This window comes from Heteronotia binoei, chromosome 8 (genome assembly GCF_032191835.1).
Source record: "Heteronotia binoei isolate CCM8104 ecotype False Entrance Well chromosome 8, APGP_CSIRO_Hbin_v1, whole genome shotgun sequence".
Classification (NCBI taxonomy): Eukaryota; Metazoa; Chordata; class Lepidosauria; order Squamata; family Gekkonidae; genus Heteronotia; species Heteronotia binoei.
The window spans coordinates 3010503-3036408 of NC_083230.1; the positions used below are offsets into that span (position 1 = coordinate 3010503).

Below are 25906 nucleotides of genomic sequence, written 5' to 3' on the forward strand. Positions count from 1 at the left end.
AAAGAAAGTCTCAAATTGGCCCATTTCTTTAATAAAGAATCTATATCTTTTAGGAGGGGTACAAAATTGTTATCGTACAGATTGCTACATTTGTTTGTCATAATTATCCCTAAATATTTCACTTTGGATTCACTACTTAAACCAGTTCTTCTTTCCAATTCTTTAACCTCTTGTAAGGGGATATTTTTAGTAAGTATTTTAGATTTCTGTTTATTGACTCTTAAACCGGCAACATGTCCGTATTCAGCCAATTCTTTTAAAATTTCCTCTACTGAATCCGTATTTTGCGAAATCAGGACCATATCATCAGCGTATGATAACACCTTATATGATTCATCTTTAATTTTTAGTGCTTGGATCTTGCTATTACTTCTTATAGAAGCATTTAGCACCTCTAAGGACAGAATAAAAAGTAGCGGTGAGAGTGGGCACCCTTGTCTCGTGCCTTTACCTATTTTTATTTCCTCCGTCAGGGTACCATTAACTATTATTTTCGCTACCTGGTCACTATAGAGGGCCTGTATATTTCTGACAAACCCGTCTCCAAAATCCATTGCTTTTAATAAATGAAACATGAACTCCCAGTTTAAGTTATCGAATGCTTTTTCGGCATCAATGAAAAATAATACTATTTGTTTTTCCCGATGTAGCTCATAATATTCAAGAATATTAGATAGGGTCCTGATATTGGACCTCAAATATCACTTTGGGAGGAAACCCGCCTGGTCAGCATGAATTATTGTTGTTAAGATCTTCTTACATCTATTAGCTATAATTGTCACATAAATCTTATAATCTACATTTAAGAGTGAAATCGGTCGATAGTTCCTAATATCATCTAAGTCACTTGTGGATTTCGGGATAAGCACAACATTCGCGCTTCTCCAGGAGTCTGGAATTTTAAATAACCTCCAGACCTCCTCTACTAAGTTCTTAAATTGCATTATAATATTTTCTTTCAGGGAGATATAATACTCCGCAGGAAGCCCGTCAGGTCCTGCCGCTTTGTTTTTTTTTAATTTAGCCCAGGCTTCTTCTATTTCCAATATCGTAAACAGGCTATTTAATGTCTTCTTCTGTTCTTCGGTTAATTTCTGCGAAACCTTGGTTTTTATATAGCTATCTTGCACATCACCATTAATTTCATTCCCCCTATATAGGTGGGTGTAGAAATCCCAAATTATACGCTGCATGTCTCCTAAAAGCGATCTTTGGTTCCCTTCTTTATCCTTTAAAACCTTTATTAATTTTCTTTCACGTTCTTTCCTTATTTTATAAGCCAGCCATTTACCTGGCTTATTCGCATTTTCAAAAAATTGTAGCCTAGCATATCGAACCTTTTTCTCCATCTCCTCTAAATATATTTGATGGATCTTATGTTGTAACATCTTTATCTCTGCCTTAATTTCTTGTAGGGTGGGTTTCTCTTTTAATTGCTTCTCCTTACACTTAATTAAATCTGTCAATTCTGTTAGAGCTCTGCTTTCCTCACATCTTTTAGCAGCATTATAACTAATAACTAAACCTCTCATATATGCTTTACTCGTCTCCCACAAAATCCTGTAAGAAATTTCTTTCTGCGAATTTAATTGAAAGAAAGAGTTCATCTCCTCCTTAGCATATTTGATAAATTGTTTATCCTCAAAAAGCTTAGGATTCATTCTCCACCCTGATCTTTTCTTAACATCCTTCATAGCCATCATAATAGGATTATGATCAGCCACTGTACTAGGGAGAATTTCTATCTCCTCGATTAGTTTAATCAATCCTGCCGACAACCAGATCATGTCAATACGAGACCAAGAGTTATGTCTCCCAGAAAAAAACGTGAAATCCCTTTTATTTGGATTTAGGGTTCGCCAAGTGTCAACCAAAGTATATTCATCTACCATCCTGAAGAACGCCTCAGGTAGAGTATTACTACCAGGTCTCTTAGATCTTCTAGCACTTCTGTCTAGTTCTGGGGATGCTACCGCATTGAAATCGCCTAATAAACAAATATTATCGTAATTATAGGTACCAATTTCTGCATGTAAATCTTTATAGAACTTACTCTGTTTAGTATTAGTTGCGTAGATATTGACCAACAAAATTTTTAATGACTCTTTACATATTTCAATCCCCTGGAATCTAGCGTCAGCCGACTGAAAAATCATTTTGGCTTGTAAATCATCCCTCACATATGTCACCAATCCCCTTTTTTTCTTTTGTAAATCAGATGTTATAAATGCATTCCCTAATTTTTTATTCAATAAAAGCAGTTCATCCTTCTTTTTCAGGTGAGTCTCCTGTAGACATATAACATCTAGGTTTAATTTCTTTAATTGGAGAAATGTACGTTTTCTCTTTTGTGGGGAGTTCAGGCCATTTACATTTAGAGTTAGAGTTTTTAACAAATTCACCATTTATGAAATTTCAGTAGCCTGGAATTTACCTTAAAAGTTTTTCTTTTTTCTCTGTGCTCTTGTCTCTCTCTGGGTCAAGTCCTCTCCCTGTCTACCCTCCCCCTCCTCTTGCTCATTTAAGAACACCAAGTCACCTGGCTCGGCAGGGCCCCTTTGGCTTTCTTTAATTTGATCATCTTTAGAATTCTTTCTATCCAATTTCTTTGACCATGTCGTTGTTTGGTTTCTTATAAAATCTTCCGCTTTCTCATATGAATCGATCTTATATCTTATACCTGCGTAGTTGAATAATAACCCCTCCGGGATAAGCCATCTATACATTATACCCCGTTCCTGTAGCATTATTGGAACAAACTAATGAAAATAGAGCAGTTCCAGAGGGGCCTGAATGCGAGTGTGCTAGATCGGGTGCTGCAGCAAGCTCGTCCCACCACGCTGGTGGGGTGGGTGCAACTGGCCAGAGAGGTGGAAACCAACATGAAACAAGTAGCCCTGCAATGGCAGCAGCAGCAAGGAGGTAAGGGGGGACATGAGTCTTGAGTCTGACTTTGTTAAACCCCAAACTAAAGAGATTTATCCATGCTCGGGCTCTACTCGACTCAGGGTGCACAAGAGACATAATTACGCCTAAGTTGGTAGAAGCCTTGGACCTCCATAAGAGTCCATTGCCGCACCCAATACAGTTTGAGCAAATGGATGGGACTGTAATGAGAGGGGAACCGTACGTTGAGCAAACTCAAGAAGTACCTGTGGGAATAGAGAACCATCGAGACACAGAATTGTTTGTGATAGCTCCCTCTTCCTCGTTTGACATTGTATTAGGGGTAGGATGACTGGCGAAACATGAGCCAGACATACAATGGGGGGAACAAATCATAGACTTTACGGATAAAAGGTGTAAACATCACCAATGGAACAAAGAAGGGCGAAGGGCGGGGTATAAATCCCAATATAAATAAATAAATAAATAATAAAGAGTAGGGGCCTGATCCAACCCTTAGGAACGAGAAACTGTGCCTAACGATAGAGGAGGTACGATCGATCCCTAAGGAGTACCGAGACTTAAAAAGAGTATTTAGTGAAGAGGAAGCCAATGAACTTCCCCCCCACAGAAATACTGACTGTGCTATTGAACTAATCCCTGGCAGGAGCTCCTGAAAGCTAAGCTATACTCAATGGGGTGGGTAGAAAAAGCCGAGCTGTGAAAATTTTTAGACAAAAATTTAAAGAGAGGTTTTATCAGACCGGCTACCACTCTGTGTGCTGCTCCGGTGCTTTTCCGGAAGAAGGACAGGGGGCTTCGGCTTTGCACGGATTTTAGGGGAATTAATGGGATTGCCACCTCAAATGCGTACCCCATACCGTTAATAAAAGACCTACTAAACACGGTGTCAGAGGGAAAGATTTTCACCAAGTTAGACTTGCGAGATGCATACTTCCAGGTATGCATAAAGGAGAGAGATGAATGGAAGACAGCATTTAACACTCCCATGGGGCAATTTGAATATTTGGTCATGCCGTTTGGAATATAAGGAGCCCCGGGGTTTTTTCATGAACTTTATCAATGAAGTGCTATGCCAATACCTGTACCGAGGGGTAGTGGTGTACCTGGATGATATAATTATTTATTACAAGGATTTACAATTACATGTGAAATTGGTCCGGGAGGTACTAAGCACCCTTTACAAGAATCAACTATACGCCAAGTTGTCCAAATGTGAGTTCCACAAGACAGAACTCGACTATCTAGGATATAGGGTGTCCGGAAAAGGACTGGCCATGGACCTGGCTAAAATCCAAGCAGTATTAGACTGGGAACTCCTGAGGAAACGTAGACAGCTCCAATTGTTCCTCGGATTCGCGAATTTTTACCGTAATTTCATACAAGGGTTTGCGCAAACAATACTACCCCTGACTGATCTCCTCAAAACAAAGGGGAAGGGTCCAGAGGCCAAACGACTGGGGGCTAAACTAGAATGGACGGCTAAATGCCAAGAGGCATTCAAGAAACTGAAAAGTCTATTCACTAGTGAGACCATCCTAACTCACCCGAATGAATTAAAACCCTTCGTGGTACAATGCGACACCTCCAACTGATGCAATCATCTGATGCAACCTGATGAAGAAGGGGCGTTAAAGCCTTGCACTTACATTTCTAAAAAATTCACTCAGGAGCAGAGGAACTGGTCAGTTTGGGATAAAGAAGCATTTGCAGTAACTTTCACTTTAAAAACCTGGAGATCATGGTTAGAGGGAGTGAGGGTTCCATTTGAGATTTGGACAGACCATAAAAACTTGGAAGCCCTCAAAGGACGAAGAAAATTAACTGAAAAGCAAATTCGGTGGGCAGGCTTCTTTGCTAAGTTTCTTTGCTAACCCTGAAACATATCCCGGGGTCAAAGAATTTTCTAGCAGACGTTTTATCCAGACTTCCCCAACACAATAGCCAAAGGGAGGAGGTAATTGACTCTCTCATCCCACCAAGCCAGTTAGGAGGGGCTGTTACCACCTGCTTCAGAGCGAAGCAAGAAAACCTTGAAGAAAAGTGGGGGGGGGGGGTTAAGAGTTTTGAGAACTCAGCACATATAAATAATCCCAAAACTGAAACAGTAAGCAGTGCTTACACAAATTATTTGTGCAATGCAACAATAATGCAAATATATCTTTAAGACTCTAGCCCCCCCCCCCACCTTTTTTTAAGCAGGCATACAAAAAGCTGGAAGGGCAACAAGGACACAAAGAAAAGAGCAATGTGAAACTTTAGAGCTCTCCTGGAGCCAGCCATTGTTTATTTAGCCCAACATCCCACCTCCAAGAGAGGGCAACCACATGCCTTTGAGAAACTTCCAAGCAGGACCTGAAGCCCAAAGTATTCCTGTTGCTTGACCCCAGAATCAGACAAAATCTACACATTGCCAAGATCTCAAGGACTTTGGATTCCACATGTGCAGCAAGTTCCAAACAGGGCCCCAACCACTGATCAGAGCCACAACACATGTGGAGAAGGGACAGTCTTCCTGACCTGAAATGGCCTTGGAGAAACTGCTATTGGATCCATAACTCAACAATAGCCATCATTTCACACAAGTTGCCCAGTGGAGCAAACAGTGACTTCCTGTGGGTGCTTCTAGTTGGGAAAATGACACCAGGGGAAGGCTGAAGCTTTTTTTCTAAATGCAGTGAGAGTCCAATTGAAATAACACTCTTGCCCACCTAGGAAACATGGAACGTCCTGCACACATACTGTATTTATTTAAAAGGAAGATGAGCCTGAATGCAAGACAGTCCCCCCACCTACGTTATATACAAAACAATTTTATTACTGGATGCAACTATAATTTGCATGTGAATGAAAGATGATCCCTTCTTTTTTGATGGCATAGCTGGTTGGCGGGAGGGAATCTAGTCTTGCATTTGAGTAACTACTGTAGGATCCAAAGTTCTTGTGGCAGCCATGACAATTTTGTAATGTGTGAATTAGCTCTAGATGTCTCTGAACATGGGCGGCTCCATTTAGCTATGAGAACGTTGATTTGTCCAACTCTTTTCAAAAGCCATTTCACTTAATGCCCATAATCATGTCAGCTTCTCTTCTCCCCCCACCCCATGTGTCCCTGAACATCTACAAAACTGCAAGACAGTGAAAAGTTTCATGTTTGTGGAAAACTAGCACAAACAAATGAATAGATCTTTGAACAATCAGCTCCCTGATCCTTAGTGGTGATCCGAAAGTGAGCAAGAATGGGGCTGATAGTGATGGTGGTGAGCATCTGTACCAGTGTGCATTTTTAACTGATATCTATAAAAGCACACTCAAGAATTCATTCATATTAGAAAATATTGGCTCTGGGGTTCTGTAATGGGATATCAATACTTTTTCAAACTATTTTTTACACTTAAGTCCTTGCTATTTAACAGCTTTTTGGAAGATTCCATCCTTGGTTTTAACATGGTTCCCTGGTGTCTGCCAAATGTCTGCTAAAATATTATTAGAGTCCCATGGATATTAATTCTGAAGCCTGAGAGGAAAGATAATAGGTTTTAAAAATATGAAGTCTATCCAGCAAGTCAATCAAGAAATAGGATTGAATCTGATTCTGCCTTCATCGCTGAAGCTGTTCCTGGCATGATGGAATCCTGTTGTAGCCTCAGCTACTCAGTTCACACAGTCCAGATCACTCAGACCCCTCATTTCAGATTGCAAACTCTAGCTCAGTACCTTGTTTACACGTACTGATGTCCAGAGCCCCAGCTATCGTGCAGTTCTTTGAAATGACTTTATCTAGGCAGAAGCAGATGTTATCCGGGTTGATGAGGGGTGAAGCAAAAGCTCCTGGAGGCACTATGAAGCGATAGAGAGGGATCCCCTTCACAACCTGATCACTGTCAAATTCTCCATAAATGGACCTGCAGAATAAGAAAAGCAGCATCTTACTTTAAGAGAAACCAGCAGTATCTGGACATTGGTGTTCCTCAGATAGCAGCGACATATGCCAGGGCCTACAAGCTTGATGGCCCAGGCTAACCTTATCTTGTCAGATCTTAGAAGCTATGCACAAGATAAACCAAAGTACCATGAAAAAAATTCTCAACATCTAAGTAAATGTTAGGTTGTTAAGTAAATGGCTTAGGTTGTTTCCTACAAATATAAGATATCCTGGCTAAGGCAAATAGAATAAGAGTGATATATTCAAAATTCTGAGCTGTTAAAAGGTAGTTTTCACAAAACAGTGTACAAATATATTTAGTGCAAACTGAATTGAACAAAAAGAACAGAACACTGAGTATACAGTATGAATAATGTCCCCACAAAGTCTTTCCACAGCCTGAAAGTCAGCTTCTTCTAATAGACACAGGGGTGGGCAAAATTGAGAGAAGGAGGCTGATGAAGTATATTCTGTCAAAATCGCGAGGAGTCCTGCAATAAGCGGTTCCTCTTTACTTCCTCCGTGCCATTTGGAGTTGAATGCTGAGTTCAAAGGATTTTGCCCACCCCTGTGTCTATTAGAAGAAGCCGACTTTCAGGCTGTGGAAAGACTTTGTGGGGACATTATTCATACTGTATACTCAGTGTTCTGTTCTTTTTGTTCAATTCAGTTTGAACTAAATATATTTGTACACTGTTTTGTGAAAGTTACATTGTTTCCGGTGATTTCCTTTTATTATCCATTGAGTACACTGGTTCCAGTTGTGTTTATTGTTAAAAGGTAGTTAGCTTTCATTATTTAGTATTTTACAGACATTCGAATTTGGATTCTCTGAGTATATTGGCACAGTAGTATTACCCTTTTCATGGTTCTTGCAAAACAGCAAGACAGTTCCTATTTTAGAAAGCATAGCTTGTTTAATTATCATGTAAACCTGCTCCTGCTGAGTTTTATTTCTTGGAACCTATGCTTAGGATTTCCAAGAATGCTGAATTTCATCAGTTTATTTTGTAAACTAGGAGTAAGGCCCATTGCGAAGAAAAATATACCGGGCTCTAGGAGGCGGCTCTGGGTGAGTGCCCCTCCCCAACCCTTGCTGTCTTCCCACCCATCTAAGTGAAGGTATTCACTCCTCCCCCACACCTTAAGGAAAGCTGATCTCTGCCATCTGGAGAACAGTTGTAATTCTGAGTGATCTCATAAGAACATAAGAGAAGCCATGTTGGATCAGGCCAACGGCCCATCAAGTCCAACACTCTGTGTCACACAGTGGCAAAAAAATTTATATACACACATACACTGTGGCTAATAGCCACTGATGGACCTGTGCTCCATATATTTATCTAAACCCTTCTTGAAGGTGGCTATACTTGCGGCCGCCACCACCTCCTGTGGCAGTGAATTCCACATGTTAATCACCCTTTGGGTGAAGAAGTACTTCCTTTTATCCGTTTTAACCTTTCTGCTCAGCAATTTCATCGAATGCCCATGAGTTCTTGTATTGTGAGAAAGGGAGAAAAGTACTTCTTTCTCTACTTTCTCCATCCCATGCATTATCTTGTAAACCTCTATCATGTCACCCCGCAGTCGACGTTTCTCCAAGCTAAAGAGTCCCAAGCGTTTCAACCTTTCTTCATAGGGAAAGTGCTCCAGCCCTTTAATCATTCTAGTTGCCCTTCTCTGGACTTTCTCCAATGCTATAATATCCTTTTTGAGGTGCGGCGACCAGAACTGCACACAGTACTCTAAATGAGACCGCACCATCGATTTATACAGGGGCATTATGATACTGGCTGATTTGTTTTCAATTCCCTTCCTAATAATTCCCAGCATGGCGTTGGCCTTTTTTATTGCAGACGCACACTGTCTTGACATTTTCAGTGAGTTATCTACCATGACCCCAAGATCTCTCTCTTGGTCAGTCTCTGCCAGTTCACACCCCATCAACTTGTATTTGTAGCTGGGATTCTTGGCCCCAATGTGCATTACTTTGCACTTGGCCACATTGAACCGCATCTGCCACGTTGACGCCCACTCACCCAGCCTCAACAGATCTCTTTGGAGTTCCTCACAATCCTCTCTGGTTCTCACCACCCTGAACAATTTTGTGTCATCCGCAAACTTGGCCACTTCACTGCTCACTCCCAACTCTAAATCATTTATGAACAAGTTAAAGAGCATGGGACCCAGTACCAAGCCCTGCGGCACCCCACTGCTTACTGTCCTCCACTGCGAAGACTGCCCATTTATACTGACTCTCTGCTTCCTATTACTAAGCCAGTTTTTGATCCACAAGAGGTCCTGTCCTTTTACTCCATGACTCTCAAGTTTTCTAAGGAGCCTTTGATGAGGAACTTTATCAAAAGCTTTCTGGAAGTCAAGGTAAACAACATCTATCGGGTCGCCTTTGTCCACATGTTTGTTCACCCCCTCAAAGAAATGTAACAGGTTAGTGAGGCAAGATCTTCCCTTGCAGAACCCATGCTGAGTCTTCCTCAATAACCCGTGTTCATCAATGTGCCTACTCATTCTGTCCTTGATAATGGTTTCTACCAACTTTCCCGGTATTGAAGTCAGACTGACTGGCCTGTAATTTCCCGGATCTCCTCTGGAACCCTTTTTAAAGATGGGGGTGACATTTGCTACCTTCCAGTCCTCAGGAACGGAGGCAGATTTCAATGAAAGATTACAGATTTTTGTTAGAAGATCCACAAGTTCAACTTTGAGTTCTTTCAGAACTCTCGGATGTATGCCATCCGGACCCGGTGACTTATTAGTTTTTAATTTGTCTATCAGTTGTAGGACCTCCTCTTTTGTCACCTCAATCTGACTCAGGTCTTTCAACACCCCTTCCAAAATTAGTGGTTCTGGGGAGGGCAAAAAGTTCTCGTCTTCCAAAGTGAAGACGGAGGCAAAAAATTCATTTAGCTTCTCAGCCATTTCCCTATCCTCCTTCAGTGATCCTTATACCCCATGGTCATCCAAGGGCCCCACTGCCTCCCTGGCTGGTTTCCTACTTCTAATATATTTGAAGAAAGTTCAAATGACTCCAGTCCTCATCTGAAGATTGACAACAGTGGTTCCCCAGGAGGAAATGTCATTGTACCTGCCTGAGGTCCCATCCCTCCTCAAACCCTACTCTCTCCAGACACTACCCCTTAAATCTCCAGGAATTTCCTAACCTGGAATTGCAACCCTATCTCCTTCCCTTTGTCTGCTCCCTGACTTCAGCTTTCCATTGCCTCCCCCCCCCCCCGCCTGACTCTACATGGGATAAGGACAGACTTTCTCTACAATGGGAGGAAGGGAAATGAAAGCAGCTTACATCATTCTCCTCTTCCCACCTTTGACCTGAACAACAACCCTGTGAGGCAGGTTAGGTTGGAAGTCTGTAACTGGTCTGAAATCACCCAGTCAGCTTCTATAGCAAGAACTTGTGTCTGTCAGACCCCACTCTGAAGCCCTAACTTGTATTCCCTCCTCGAACTCCACCTCAGAATCTCCAGGGATTTCCCACCAACCTGGAAAAGTATCACTAAAGATCTCTGGGTGAGTGCCCCACCACCCTTGCTGTCTTCCCACCCACCCACCCACCCAAGTGAAGACATTCATTCCCTCCCCCCACCTAAAGGGGAACTGATTTCTGCCATCTGGACTCCAGATAACAGAGCTCTCTCCCCAGTCTAGAGAAGATAACTGCTTTTGAGGGTGGACTGTATGCCATTCTATTCCCCTGAGGCCTCTCCCTTTCCTGACAAAAGCAGCCAGGGTTGCCTAGCAACAGCCTCTGCCTAGCACTTCCCAGGGGGCAGCCATGGGTTCTAAGGAAACACTCTCAGAGGGGCCTGGCCTCCCTGCCTATTTCTGTGGCCTTTGGAGGCTGTGTGTGCTGGGTGGCCTTTTGTGAGGCCACAGTAGCTCTGCAGCCCTTTCTAAGACTGGTTGACAGAGAGGACATAGAGAAGAATTTAAGATGTGGCTGCCTCTGAGGTAAGACTAATTTTGGAAGTTTATTCAACATTCCTGGGCCTGCAATAGGCAGAGGCAAGGGAGTCAGCCGATAGGAGGCCAGAGACAGTGACCGACATGTGATGAGCCAATACTGTGTTTCCGCAGTAACTGCCAGAACGAATGTTGGTTGTGTTTAACTGACAGAATCAACTTTACTGGCTAGCAGCAGTCACTCGGGCGGGAGAGAGGAGTGGAGTCAACCAAAGGCATGCAAGTACTCTTGATTGATAGTTTGATGGGCCAAAGGCTGATACCCCACAGTTCCACCAAGCCCCAAATAATCAGGATGGTCAGATTTGCCACCATGACAAAAGAATTATTATTATAGATATGGAGGCAGCTGCATTCCATTGTTAATAACCTGGCAATAGGGGAGACAGCAAATTATTTTTTATACAATATCACATATGTTTGGCTTGCAGACCATCTTGTTAGAATACGTATTGTTTTTCTATAGGGCCACTCAAATAAGAGGATCATCAACTCATGAAAAAAAGATTTCTTGAAATGGTCACTATTGAATGTCTGCTGAGTTCTTTGGATCCTTTCCAGCTGATGTTACATTGTCTTCAGTTTGATTATATCACTAAGTGGATAGCTAAACGACAGGAAGATAGCCTGGAGAAGTTTGGTGTTTCACAGTTTCTAAACTTTCACTATAGAGGATTTATATGGATACTTGGTTATATTATTTCAAAATGGACTTAATGTTGCTTTGAAATGTCATTAAATCATAGATATATATTAATTCATATTAAGTTTGTGGTGATGTACTTCAGGATAGTAAATTAGATACTTAGACGTATTGTGCTTTGCACTTTATTCTATAAAATCTTATTATATAGAGACATTTACTTAGATGCTGATAATTTTTTCCACAGTACTTTGGTTTGATCTTGTGCATACTGTTAACTCCTGTGACCCCCATATATTTATAAGATCTTGGAAGCTAAGCAAGATCAGTATTCTTCCTTGAAAACCCTTTGGGGGCATCATAAGTTGGTGGTGACTTGACCAGGGACAAGCATCCATGCAATGGAGTCACTAAAAGAACTGCAAAAAGCATTTCCTTCCTACCTGCAGATGTCAGAAGAAAAGAACTGCAGCACATCATCCCTCTTGACAAAAGGGGGGAATGATGCCCCATCTGTGAATAAAATCAAAGTGGTGTGTAAACCATGGTCTTCATCTGACTACTGTAAGTAAAATAATTACCAGATAACTCCATTAGCACACCCACATATGAATTTTAGCAGCTAGAATTAAGAACTGTTGTAGATGTTTCAGACCGCACCACAAAGTGAAACCTACCTCCTCTATCGCTACATACTCATGGAATCTCTCTTAGAATTGCAGTGTAGAATCGATGCACACAAAATCCTTTCCCCATTGCTGACTTCCACAACCATTTCAATTTGGAAAACACTGCCATTTGAAAACTATTCATTTGAGGAACTGAAGCCAGTTCAGTAACTAGCTCAAGGCCACACAGAGTCTACAGTAGTAACAGGATGGAAATGTATGACAATGTGGGCCACAGAGACAATGGCGGTTTTTTGGGAGGGGTGGGGAGGAATCTTGCTGGTGTAGTAGTTTTGACTCCATCTGTCAAGGATACATACCACTGCCTCAAAATACAGAGATTCACATGTGATATATTCTTAATGTAGCTACAGAATCTCACATCCTTCCCGTTTCTGTGGATACTCTTAGCTTTAACCAAAAAACAAACTCTCATTTGAGTTATTTATCCCCAAGATGCTATGTAATTTTCACAAGCCTGGGACTGTGCAAATGGTGGGCTTGCATGTCTGTCCACATCCTAGTGTAGCCGTGCATGCTACCATGCTCAAAATTCTGACCCTTTAGGTGAACATCCATGGGTCAAGCAGCTTCTCTAATGGGAGTAGACTGGTTTCAGGCCTGCAGATTTCTGATCTGTTGTCCCTCTTAACCATTTCAGTGTCATTTTAACTTGTTTGTTAGTCACTCTAAATGCATTGGAACATGGAATACTCAAAAGTCTGGACCCAGAAGATATTTCCACTGATAGAAGACAGGCAATTTTGCTTATTCATCCCTTGCTGCAGCCATCTGACTCGCCAAGTTGTTTTTGGGAGTTCCTCCCTGCAGTAGTATTTCAAGAAGTATTTGGGGTTGCAGTGGGAAAAAAGGAATTCCTGCTCCACTGGTGGAAATCTCTTTCAGCAGCAGAGATTAACCATGGGATCTTGGCCAGAACATGCAAATATCTGAGGCAGTTTATAGCAGCACACCTTCAAGAAGTGGGACCCCCATCTTGCCTAACACTGTGGAGTCCATCCTGTCACTCCATCCCTCCCTCATTCTTCTGCATTTACAGATCCATCAGATAAAGGCCTCTCAGGAAAAGATCTGATCTGCATAACAGAATGTGAATCATAATTTGATAGAATAAAGTTAGAGTCCAGTCGCACCTTTAAGACCAATGAAGTTTTATTCCAGGTATGAGGTTTCCTGTGCATGCACACTTCTTCAGATAAAATGAAACGGAAGAAAACCATTCAAACCTATAGACAGAGGCTGAACAGCAAATTAGCATATAACATGATGAAGATATTCTGAGACCTCAGTTAACTTCCCACAATTAGAAAATATCCTCTTACAGCTACAGAATCTTCCCACAATTAGAAAATATCCTCTTACAAATTTGTCCCCTATTTTGACATATTTATCACTTCCCCTTAATTAAATCCATACAGATCTTGACCCTATACACTTAGCTTGTCATTTGTGTTTTGTCTCAAAATATCTTCATCATGTTACATCACAGCCAGATCTACATATTTTTTGAGTGGCGGCAAAACCAAAAAATGGTGCCCCAATAAAAAAAATGGGGAGAGTCATAGGCAATCTGACTCCTCCCCATTTAAACACCCCCCAGGGTGTTTAAAGGGGGGGGAGCCACAGGGCTGCCTTTGCTGCCTCTCCTCCTTGCGAAGAGGTGGCAAAGGCAGGCAATCTGACTCCACCCCCATTTAAGCACCCCACATCCCCCCCCCCATCCAGCCCTGTGTTACATGCTAATTTGCTGTTCAACCTCTGTCTATGAAATGTCAGAAACTCTGGAATAAAACTATGGTGCTCTGACAGTTTCTAGAGCTACCCCAGAACTGACACAATTTATGTCAACTTTATGTAATTCTCCTGCCACTGCTTGAAGTGGCATAATGGGAGTCTTGACAGCCTTACATGAAGATAAAATAGGCTAATGACTCTTTGAATTCCTTGGAAGTAAAGAAAAATTAAAATCTTGCTGGAATACTTCTCCCTCTTTTATGGAGTTCTTTAACAGTAAAGAGCATACATTTCTACAGCAATAAGCCTAATGAGGACTTTGTTCTAATGCAGCCACCATCCACTTGCATATGGCCAGTTCATGCTGACAGTAGACACTTTCCGCATTACGTACTCACGGGGAATTCTTTTTTACTCCGCAGACTACTTCTGCAATAGGTGCTTTCTATGCACTGTTTCCTTTGTTTATTGCCAGCCTTTGATCCACGGAATCATTTTTACAGTCAAAACTCCCTTCTTTCTCCTGGCACATAGTGGTTTCTCACCAAACACCCTCTTTGATTCTCATTCCGATTGGTCAAATGGATTTCAAATGCACATTTATCCATTTAAATTTTAAATGCCTATCCTACAAGGCATGGCTTGTGCTCCCTGTCCTGACAATGGATGACACTGGGGAGTTGATCACCTTGCAGTCTGCATTGTTTCAAGTTGTGATTCTGTATTTGCAGACCTCCATTAATGCCTGCTCTGCTTACTATAATTGCTTGCGTGCCCAGAATTCCGTGGCACAGAAGCATCTCTTTTCAACAAAATGAGGCAGAATAAATGTTAGAACAGATCTTTTGCAGGCAGACTTTCCATCTGACCTGGAATATGCTTTTAAAAAATCCTGCTACAAATGTTACATGAGCAATCTAAAATTGGGGGGGGGGGAGGGCTCTGACTGATGTCAGCCATGTTTTTAAATGCGATTCTTTGGAGGAATTTCAAAAACATTTTAAGAAAATAGCTGAACAGGCTATATAGGCCAAAATTGCATTCAAACACAGTTTGTTTTTAAAAATCAATCCCAGCTGAGATTTGATCATATGACCTTCTGGTTACTAGATAGGCATGTTAACCTAATGTACCATAGCAGGCTGCTATAGTGACCACAGCAGAGAAGCCCTTAGCTAACTGACTGGAAACTGTTATGTGGTAACATGAGGTTAGTGGGTGGAACATGCAAATGTGGAGGAGGGGAGGGTGGATCTACGGCTGAAAGACAACAGATTAGCAAAAAATTCACCACTAGCTTGACGTGATATATCTGTGGGGTGAAAAAAAAGCTTCCAAGAAATTGGTGAGTAGGAAGCCTCACAGCAACAGAGGAGAATGTACATTTTTGCTCCTTGAAGGGGGAAATCAATTGCAGAAATGAAGGAAATCCACAGTAAGATAGAGATACAGGCAAGGGGGAAATGACAGTGCAGAAACAGTCCTAGACAGAGAGTTGGAATTTGGATGGGGAGCCACTGTACGAGCGAGTGCAAATCCAATTTTCCCATGCTGTTAAATCAGGTTAGTCCCTCAGTGTATGACTAGCACAAGCTTGGCCTATTTGGTAGTTAATTGCTTCAGTTTCAGAAACTCTCACCTTTTTCCTGTCCTGATTCCAAGATAGTAGGACTCTTTAGCTTTCTCTATTATCTGCTTTGAAAGGCTGAATTGTCTTTGTGGTTTTTCAACTAAGTCAACTGGCTGTGTGATAGATGAAATAATCTAATGGCGAGAAAATAGGAATTTCAATCCTCACAAGCATCTGACCTACAGGGAAACCACTGCTAGTACATACAACCAGAGTGAGATTGGGGTGGAGTTTCTAGAAAGGTTGCTGTAATAAAATCTTGCATGAGTTATTTAATGGTGTTTCTTCTCCTTTACTTGGGTCATCTTATCCTTTTAAAAAAGTGCCCCTTGCCACCCAAAAAAACAAAAATCAAAGCCCCAGGAAGGAATTGGATCAGAAAGAAATGCCAGACCTCAACCATTTTGTACAATTTCTAATAAGGGAACAGCAGATGTTCAGAGGAGATAAAAATACCAGAAAGCAAACAGAAAAATCACAAAATGGGCCCAGTGCTGGATTCTATGTACACACTCACCTGTCCCATTGACCATGTCACAAGGACCTTCCCAGAATGACAAGGTACTATAAAGAGAAGGGGGGAAAATGATTCCAGTTAGCTCATAATGATCAGTAGACACTGATCATTTGTTCAAGCATACGTGCTCAGTACTCTACAGGGTATTCTGAAGCTCATCTTGAATAGTGTACCTCTCTAAACACTGACAGAAAAAGAAAGTTTTCTCTGCATTCAGTGTTGGTGGATTGAAACAATGTCTGCACATTTTATTAATGTTTCCAGGAGGTTTTTTTTTTTCCCTGAGCATGCCAGATAACAATTCAGTAGTTTCTGATTAGCAAATTGCGGTTTTCTTGTCTTGCCATTGTTCATAGTTTACTAGGATGCACTTTCAGTCTGCAGTATCCATGGAATAACCCTTCACCTCCAGAACTGTCACAGTAGCACTTGCCCAAATAATCAAAGCCCCAAAGACAGTGGAATAAAACTTGAAGGTTGAAGTGACTGTGGAAAGCTGTCTAACCCATAGATGGCCACTCTCTCTATGCGTGAGGGCTACTCTAGACTCAAAACATTACTTTAAAAGCAGAGCCCTCTTAGATCAGAGAAATAATCCATCTATCCCATTATCCTCTCTTACACAGTGGCCAATCAGTGGAGGGCTAATAATAGGGGCTCAAAGGCTGGAATGATTTCCCCTCCTCATAGTTGGCCCTCGAAAAAAGGCAGCACCTTAACAATATGTAGAGCATGTGCAATTAGCTGGTATAAACCCATCAGTACAGAGAAATGGATTCTGAAATAATGCTCGCAAAGAATCTGCTCACAGATGGCAAGAGAGCACGTGGCCGGTGCGTGGGAGTAGGCCAAGTAGGGAGCCACCTAGGGTGCCACCTGGCCTAAGGGGCGCTGCCAGGTGCCCCCTCTCCCCACGCACAGTGTGTGTGCTCCTTGGAGTCTGCCTTCCCCAATGGAAAGCAGACTCCATGGAGCACAGATGCTGCCTGGCCGGTGTCATGTCCCCCAGGTCTGTTACAGACCCAGGAAATGTGAAACTGTAAGGCGCCTGCGCAGTGTGCTCCTTGGACCCCAGCAGGGATTAATTCACCAACTGTAAAAGCTGAAGAAGAGCCAGTTACAGATTCTAAAAACTGGCTCCTGTTGAAGTTGTCTGCTGCCACTCATCTTTTCCACTCTACTTTAACAGAGCCATGGAGTGGGAGTCGTAGCATCTTTATTGAATGCACAAGGTCTTGTCACTGGCACCTCCAACTAAAAAGATCAAGTAGTATTCTTACAATTTTTATTGCTTAATCTCACAATTTTTTTTTTTAAAAAAAATTAAAATTAAAAATGTAAATAGTTTTAAGTTTCTTCATTTATCCTACAATTTTCTGTGTTTAATTTTTTTTTTGGGGGGGGGCTATTGGGCAGTTTGCCTAGGGCACCAAAAACCAAGCTCTGGCCCTGGGCAGTCCTTTCCCATGGGCAACAGCAGAACAAATGTGGATGCTTGTTGCTTCTTTCTTCTCCAGCACAGACCGGATGGATATTTTCAGTGTGTGCCAGATAGTAGCGAACCACCAGAACAGCGTTTGGGAGTGGCCATTTTGGGATGAGGAGGGAGGTGAGAAAACTGCATTAACAAGGTGGAAATCTTTCCAGCCCAGGAAATGTTTATTGGCTCAAAGCCCTACAGTGAGCAAAAGTTGGTGTCACCTTAGATGATATTTAGTAAGGAGCTATACTTAAAAAAAAACACTTTGGGGGTTGGATCTAGCCCATGGCCATCTGCTGGCCTAAGCCCATGACAATAAAGTACAGTTACAAAGTACAATGCTGCAGGGCCCACTCAGCTTGGCCCCAGGCCACAGAAACTCAGCTAACAGGTACTGGCTCGCCTGCTGTCTCCTCCCATGCCGCCTATTCGTAGCAGCCAAAGCAATAGCCCAACTAGTGTCTTCCCCAGCAGATTAAAGGGCCAATCAGCCCACGGTCATAACACTGGAATCTGCAGCCCTGTTAGTGTATTGCTCTTTGCCCTCTAGTCACCTTTCCTTAACATGTGCTGATTTCTGTACTGCAGTTTCATTCCAAGCCCACCCCCGAACAACTGGGGGGCGGGCGGAAGAGGCACATGCCTCATTAATGGGAGTGTATTTTTTGTTTTTCAGTTTACACAGCAATAGAGAAACCTTAGTCATATGCCAACAGCAAAACAATTAGATAAGTGGGCAGAGAAATGGTGTCAGATATACACCACAATATAATAAGATAGAGATGTAAAAGGTAAAGGTAGTCCCCTGTACAAGCACAGAGTCGTTACATCACATCACGTTTTCTTGGCAGACTTTTTATTGGGTGGTTTGCCATTGCCTTCCCCAGTCATCTACACTTTACCCCTAGCAAGCTGGGTACTCATTTTACCAACCTCAGAAGGCTGGAAGGCTGAGTCAACCTTGAATTGGCTATCTGAACCCAGCTTCCACCGGGATCGAACTCAGGTCATGAGCAGAGCAGTACTGCCGCTTACCACTCTGCACCAGGGACTCCTAAGATAGAGACGTAGGTTAGAATAATTCCTAAGATCTTTTAAAAAGGGTGCTTTATGACTTGATCCCGGCCCAGAGTTGTGAAGCAGCCTACAAGATGGAATCCTGAAGTGACACCTAGCCATCTAATACATACTGTGTTGTACTATAGCACCTTTAACTGTTGTGGTTTTAATTAATTTATTTAAATGTATTTTATTGTATTTTATTGTATAATGTATTTATCATAATCATGGCACATTCCATGTCTGTGAGCCGCCCTGAGCCTGCCTCGGCGGGGAGGGCGGGAAATAAAAGTTTATTATTATTATTATTATTAAGACATTCTACACCTCTGCTGTCCGCTTCTGTCTTTTAAAAAATCCCAAATTGGGAGAGAGATACCTCTATAGCATGAACCTCAGAGACTAACTACCAGAAAATGCATGCTTATTCAGAAGTTAAATCTCAAGTATTTATTCTCAAGTATTCAAACAACATCCAGACATGATGGTACCTTAAAACCAAGTCAAGTCATTGGCCCAGCTCATCAGCATTGTCTGTTTTAAGTGGCAATAACTCTTTGGGGGTCTCAGAGAGAGGACCTTCACATCAACTGCTACCTGACCTGACCCTTTAGCTGGAGAGACCAGGGATTGAACCTGGGAAGTGCTCTGCCAATAAGCTACAGACCCTAACTATTCAAGTTTATGTACTGGTTTTAAAGGGCTCAGTAGAGACTGTGATGTGATCTTCCTTTTTGCCCTGCCTTCTTTTAGGACCTACTTCCTGGCTTCTAGAGGCCAATGAAAACAATTGGGCAAGAGAAGTACAAGAATCCTTGAGTGTGTCAAGACGCTTTGCCATTTTTCTGTCTACAGGGTACTTTCACTTTTGTCTCCCTGCTTCTGCGGCACTTATCTCTTTGTAAGTTAATAAATTCCTTCTCACTGATCTGAGGGGTTACTAAGGGAAACCAAAGTTGCTCTTCAAGATTAGGTGCACCTGCGAAAGGGGCCTGGGAAAGACTTGGGGGGAGGGTTTGTGCTTCCCGCTTTTCTTTAAAGTTGTAATGGTTCAATCCAGATCTATATAACGAGGGCGAAAGCCCGCCAAGCCAGATTTCGCAAAGTCCATCCTGCCTCAATATAGCTGTCATGAGTCAATACTCATCCTGCAACTACCGTATTTGCCGGCGTATAAGACGACTGGGCGTATAAGACGACCCCCCAACATTTCCACTCAAAATATAGAGTTTGTTATATACTCGCCGTATAAGACTACCCCCTCTTCCGCACACCTTCCACACACTTTCTCCTCTTTGTTCCTGCCTCATCTAGCGCTGGGTGGCAGAGCTTGCAGAGTAGTCTATCTCTAGACCAAATAAGCGTGGCCCTTTTAAGAGGGATGATTTCTCGCCCCCTGAGCTCCCACCCTTAGCCTTCACTGGAGAGGAAGAGTGGCAGAATATGGCAGCTGAGTAGGGACAAAGTGTTTTGGGAGTTGTACTAGTGCATAATATAAACACAGAAAGCAAGTCCCCACCTGAAGCAATCTTATAGTTAGAACTTCAATAGTACAGAAACAACAGAAGAAGAGGAGGGAGAGTTTAACAAGGAGGAAAGGAAGTTCAAACACAGGCATATTCAGGTAAAATAAACTAAAGTCTCCTGGCCAGTGTGGTATAGTGGTTGCTGGACTAGAATCTGGAAGACTTGAGTTCAAATCCCCAATCTTTCAGGAATTTAATTTGGTGGTGTTGGGCCACTTTTTCTGTCTCTCCCTCTCTCATTGTTACCCGGCCGGGTCAGAGAAGGATGCCTGCACATGCACGCAAGAGCACCCACAGGCTCGCGCGCTTCAAAGACAGCCCCCCCCCCGCCCCCAACCCCAGAAAGCAGCATGTGCGGAGAGGAGCCACTGGTTTTCGTGAGGCTTTTTTCCCTTTTTAAAAATGCCAGCTGGGAGGCCGCTCATCGCTTTAGATGCGTCAGCTTCTCTCCCCACCAGCCAGCAGGCCAAAGGATGCAGGGAGTCAAGGTGCAAATAAAAAGGGGGGGGGGGGAGGAGCCATCTTTGCAATATTTTTTTAAAGTAGAAATCCTCCCTGCCCTGGATAATATCTTTTTACTGCGTTTTCCCATCCTCCATCTCTGGGGCAAAATTGGAAGCTGGAGAAATGGGAGACCATCTGCAATAAGGGCATTTACAGCCGAAGCGATACAGGGGAGGGAAGGGGGGAATGATCGTTGGTGGAAACTGGGGGTGGGGGGAGCACATCTCTGCCTGCGTGCAGCTACAGTCACAGACAAACACACCCGGCCAGCAGATCTCTTGCCTCTCCCCCTCCCCGTACAAACAGAGAACAACAGAGGGAGCCTGTAAGCAAATGCAAGTCTGGTTTGCCCACCAGCAAGAAAAGGGAGAAAGGCTCGAAGAGCATCCACGGCCCCTTTCTCCTGCTGAATGAAAACTGCCCCCTTATTCTCCCCCGAAGCGAGAGCTGCAAGGCAGCGAATCCCTAGGAACAGGAGACAGAAGGTCGCTAAATACCGTAATGTATAGGTGGTTGCTTTGGGTTTTCGTTTCAAGGCTGCAAAGACAGCAGCCAGAGAGCGAGCAACCACAGAACTCAGAAAGGGCTTACTTCCAAGTAAGCATGCAAAGGATCGGGCTTGCACAGCACCTTTTCCCTCCACAGCAAAAGACAGCCTCTCGCCCCGTGACCCGTCCCTTGTGCTTTGGATCTACCGTATTTCCCCGAAAATAAGACCTACCCAAAAAATAAGCCCATCACAAATGCATAGAAATCCTGCTAGGGCTTATTTTTTGGGAAGGTCTTATTTTTGGGGAAATACGGTATCCCAACTGAAGTGCACCCGGCGTACAAGACGACCCCCCCACTTGGAGGCATGTTTTTCTGGGCAAAAAAGTCGTCTTATACGCCAGCAAATACGGTAAGTGGACTGTCTGTGATCTTTGAACTGCTGGGGTCTTGACATATTGCAAAATCTCCTCAACCTTGGAGTACCTTACCACCACCAACCATGTTGGACGACAAGAAGGCTAAATCCAAGGACATCCAGACCGATCCAGATGCACCCATCCTGGAGGGGCCAAAGCTGGTACCCAGATTCATAACAACCAGAAGGGACAAAGGGACGAATGGGGCTCGACAGGCTTCATGGAATGCCACCAAATGCACCCACTTCTTGGGGCTACATGGGGCATACTGGACCCGGGGTTCTGATGAAGAAGCTGGGAGCTCCGTGTGAGCATTGATCAGCCACCCTGGTGGAGGCTCGCTTGACTAACTACAGGAGAGCCTAATGATGCACAGTCAACATTTGAGAGACGAGATGCTCACCATGAATGATTACTTTATGTGGAAGGTGAGAACTCTCGCCTGTCAGCTACAAGATCTAGCTGCTCAGGTCACTGGGGCACCTCCCCTACAATAGCCCACCTCCCCCTCTTCCTGCACCGGATGGGGGTGACATTTGCTACCTTCCAGTCCTCAGGAACAGAGGCAGATTTCAATGAAAGAATTGAGCAATATAAGAGGGGCCTCAACTCCTCACTGTTCATTGAGACACTGGCCATGGGGAACCCCCAAACCCTGGTTGAGTGGGTTCAACTGGCCTGTGAGATCGAGGACTGGAAGAAGGTGGTGGTGCTCCACTGCAAGCAGCAGGGGGCCACCCCTAAAGAGACTAAAGATAGAGGTGGGGGGGAGAAAGGTACCCCCCACAAACCTGCCCTCACTCCTAGTGAGAAGGAACGGTGCACTAGAAATTGCCTGTGTTTAAAGTGTGTGTGTGGGAGAACCACGTAGCCAGCAAATGTCCAAGCACTCCTCGGGGGGTGCCACCCTCAGGTCCCAAGAAAGGAGAGCCGAAGAAGAAAACCCCACCACCACTACCAATGTTCCCTCTAAGCTGCAGAGTCTTGTGAGCAAAAATTCTACTTTGTGAGCTACTAGTATTATAGTTGTGATCTATTGGCATTAAAGTTGTGAGCTACTGCATGAATTAGTGTGCTCAGGGGTCATCCTTCCTGAGTTAAGACAAAAATGTGTGAGCTGAAGGCTAAAAATCTGTGAGCTATCTCACGCTAACTCAGCTTGAGGGAACACTGAGTGAAAATTCTACTTTGTGAGCTACTGGCATTAAAGTTGTGAGCTATTGCCATAAAAGTTGTGAGCTACTGCATGAATTAGTGTGCTCAGGGGTCATCCTTCCTGAGTTAAGACAAAAATGTGTGAGCTGGAGGCTAAAAATCTGTGAGCTAGCTCATGCTAACTCAGCTTAGAGGGAACACTGACCACCACCTAAGCCAGTGAAGGGTGGAGCGGCCCTGCTCCACTACTTGGACCAATGTGCAGAGACCTCAGGAGAGGAGAGTGGTGAAGACCAGCCGATGGGAAACGCCAACAACCTGATGTGAAGAGTGCACACCAGCAGGTCATTGCTGCTGCGCCATTATGGGTGAGAGTTTCCCATAATGGGAAACTTTATATTTTATTCCCATCACCCTAGTAAACCCATCAATGAGAAGGTTTATGAGTGTATGAGCCCTGCTAGATTCAGGATGCTCCAGAGACTTGCTATCCCTGAGTTTGGCGAATGCCTTGGGACTAACACGCAACCCCCTGCCCTCCCCACTTTTATTTGAACAAATGAATAGAGAGCCTATGAAGGGAAAGCCCTGCACACAAGAGATGGACCCTTGTGCGGTGGGGGCCCACTGGAAGCGAGGCCATTTGTAACAGCACCCTCCATCTGCTTCCAACTGGTATTAGGAATAGAGTGGCTGGAATTTCCGGGTTTTGGCATCTTGAGCTTGGTGGGGTCCACAGAGCTCGGTCACGGCGCCCCCCCCCCGAACTGGGCAGTAGGAGGGGTGTCACAGCTGTGGCACCCCAAGGAAGACTCTAGAGGGGTCTTCTGATAGCAAAGGGCTCTACAGGAGCCAGGGAAACGGCGGCGGCCGGTCCCTGTCTCTTCTGTCTACCCCGATGCTCCTCTGTCGCGGCTGCAATTATGGCAGCAAGAGATGAATACCCCACTGCTTTCTTTTTCTAACAAGCTTCTACTATACTATATCATATTTCTACCTTAAACATCGAGATGCTACAGTGCAAGTAAGTCTTTCTTTTTATTACTACCAACTAATGGATCTTCTGGTATAATGCCAGTCTGGACTGTTAAAAAAAAGGGGGAAGAGGAGGATATTTCCCCCCCCTTCTCTTTTCCCAAGTGAGGCGTCAAAAAGACAAAGAACAAACTTAACAACTCTTAAGATTTTAAATTGATCTGTACAGGGATAGTTGAATGGATTTGGCTTACAACTAAACAAGCTACGATTTTATCTTAATAACAAGCTACAATTTTATCTTAATATGGTCTGAATAAAAGTAACGTATATTTTAAAGAGAAATGCTTCTGATATCTGATTGGGATGGAATTGATTACAAGTGGACTGTAAGAGGAAAACATACAGCCGGAGGAGATTCAGAAAGATAGATTATCTGGGACTTGGAGTTTTTTTAACTTTGATTACTGGACTGAGTTTAACTGTAGAGAAGATGGTGATTCAACCAAATGAAGTGTTTAGGGGAAAAAAAGATATTATGGTTGCCATATCTTCCTTAAAGCAGGAAATGGGTATGTTGGCAGAGTTAATACAGGACAAGGTGGAAATCTTTGTTTTAAAACACAGCAAAATGGAAAATATGTACAAGTGGAATGATGAAGGGATCCCAGTGATGTCTTCAGAGATGAAAGAGCTGGATAAAGATCCAGTAGGAAAGGAGTCGAAAGAAATCAAAATGGAGACATTGTGCGTAGCTACAAAAAGGAGGCAGAAATCAAGCTGGATTAAAGTTTTTGCAGGAGGAAGTGACGGTGTAGAGATTTCATCATTTTCAATAAAATGGATATATGTGCTAAAGGGAGAAACGACAGACTACTTTAAGAAGACCAAGTCGTGGAAACTTTTAAAAAGAAGGGATTATAGATTGCTTCTCTTTCTTGTAATTGGCTAACATGGAATTAATAAAAGGGAACTGGCGTACAACCTTGAATGGCTCAGAAACGACAAGTGAGACTTCCAGAGAAGCATGACTTTGAAATGGCAAAGAGACTCTTAAAATTAGAATGCTTCTTTTCTGCTTGCTATTTGATTTATGAAGCATATATTTTTAAAGTTAAATAGAGCAATACAATAGAGAGTGGATTATAGAGAGGTATGATTTTTTCTATGGGTTAAAATAAATAAGGGTGAGAGAGGCCGTTTTCACTGAGAGATGCTATTTTTTAAAGTCAAATATAGTATTTTTAATAGAGAGTGGATTGTAAAGAGTATATGATTTTTTTTTTATTTAAGAAAAATAATAAGTATGAAAAATGAGGCTGTCATTGCTTATTAAATTTACGTCTGTTGTTCTTTCTCTCTTAGGGTAATATGGAAATAGGAGATATAGTCTCCAAAAAGTTTAATGAAGTTAAATACTTAAATTAAATATTTAAATATCTAACTTAGATAAATAACTAATTTGGGTCAATTTATAATAATCTAGACAATGCAGGTATTTGGAAGCTTTAAAGATCTGCTTCTACTTATTTTTTTAAATAATAGATCCTGTTGATATTGTAACAAATAAAGTACTGTCTACTAGTTTTATTTTGGTCTTTTGTTATTTCTAATTTTTTATGTTGGAAACAATTAAGGTAGTATTAAGGATAAAATGATATACTCATCTTCTCTGCTTATGATTATGGTTATTACTGTTAAAATTAGTAATCCCTAATATGGTTAAGATTACTTAGTGGCTTTTATTTTGTGGTTGGCTTTGATGCTTTTCTCATTTGTTGGTATCAAAGATGAATAGTTTAGATTCATATTATAAGCATAAATAGCAAAAAAACCCAATCCTATAATAAAATAATATGACTGTAGAATATAATGGTTGCATTGGATTAAAATGTAAGATTTGCAGGTAGAAAAAAATTATATCAGATTTGAAAGGTAGAAATGTAATAGCTATGTCTATTGTTTTTCTGTTTTGTTTCCCCCCCAATTCCCTTCCTACTTTGCTTCTGTATTCCCGCATCCCCCCATCCTTTATACTGAAAACCAATAAAAAATTTTAAAACAGGAAAAAAAGGAAGTGTGGCTGGCCTATCATGATCCTTTCGTGCAATGGAGCAGACATGCCATCTATTTCCAGGACAAGAAATGCAAGGGCCATGTCTGGAAAAGGACTGGGGCCCTGAGTGTCAAGTCTGCTGTAATGTCTGAGTAGTTTAGGCCCAAACATTGGTTCAGGAAAGGGCTCCTGGGTA

General features: G+C 42.6%; 1 protein-coding gene across 2 annotated transcripts in view; it reads right to left on the minus strand.

Annotated features, from left to right (window-relative positions):
- CD36 (CD36 molecule) overlaps positions 1–25906 on the minus strand; it is a 171728-nt gene that overhangs the window by 17425 nt on the left and 128397 nt on the right. For both annotated transcript variants that reach the window (XM_060244663.1, XM_060244662.1), the window contains 3 exons: positions 16048–16094; positions 11921–11990; positions 6625–6812 (listed from right to left, as the gene is read on the minus strand). In XM_060244663.1, the coding sequence (XP_060100646.1) occupies positions 6625–6812; positions 11921–11990; positions 16048–16094 (305 nt within the window). The remainder of the gene's footprint in view (positions 1–6624; positions 6813–11920; positions 11991–16047; positions 16095–25906) is intronic.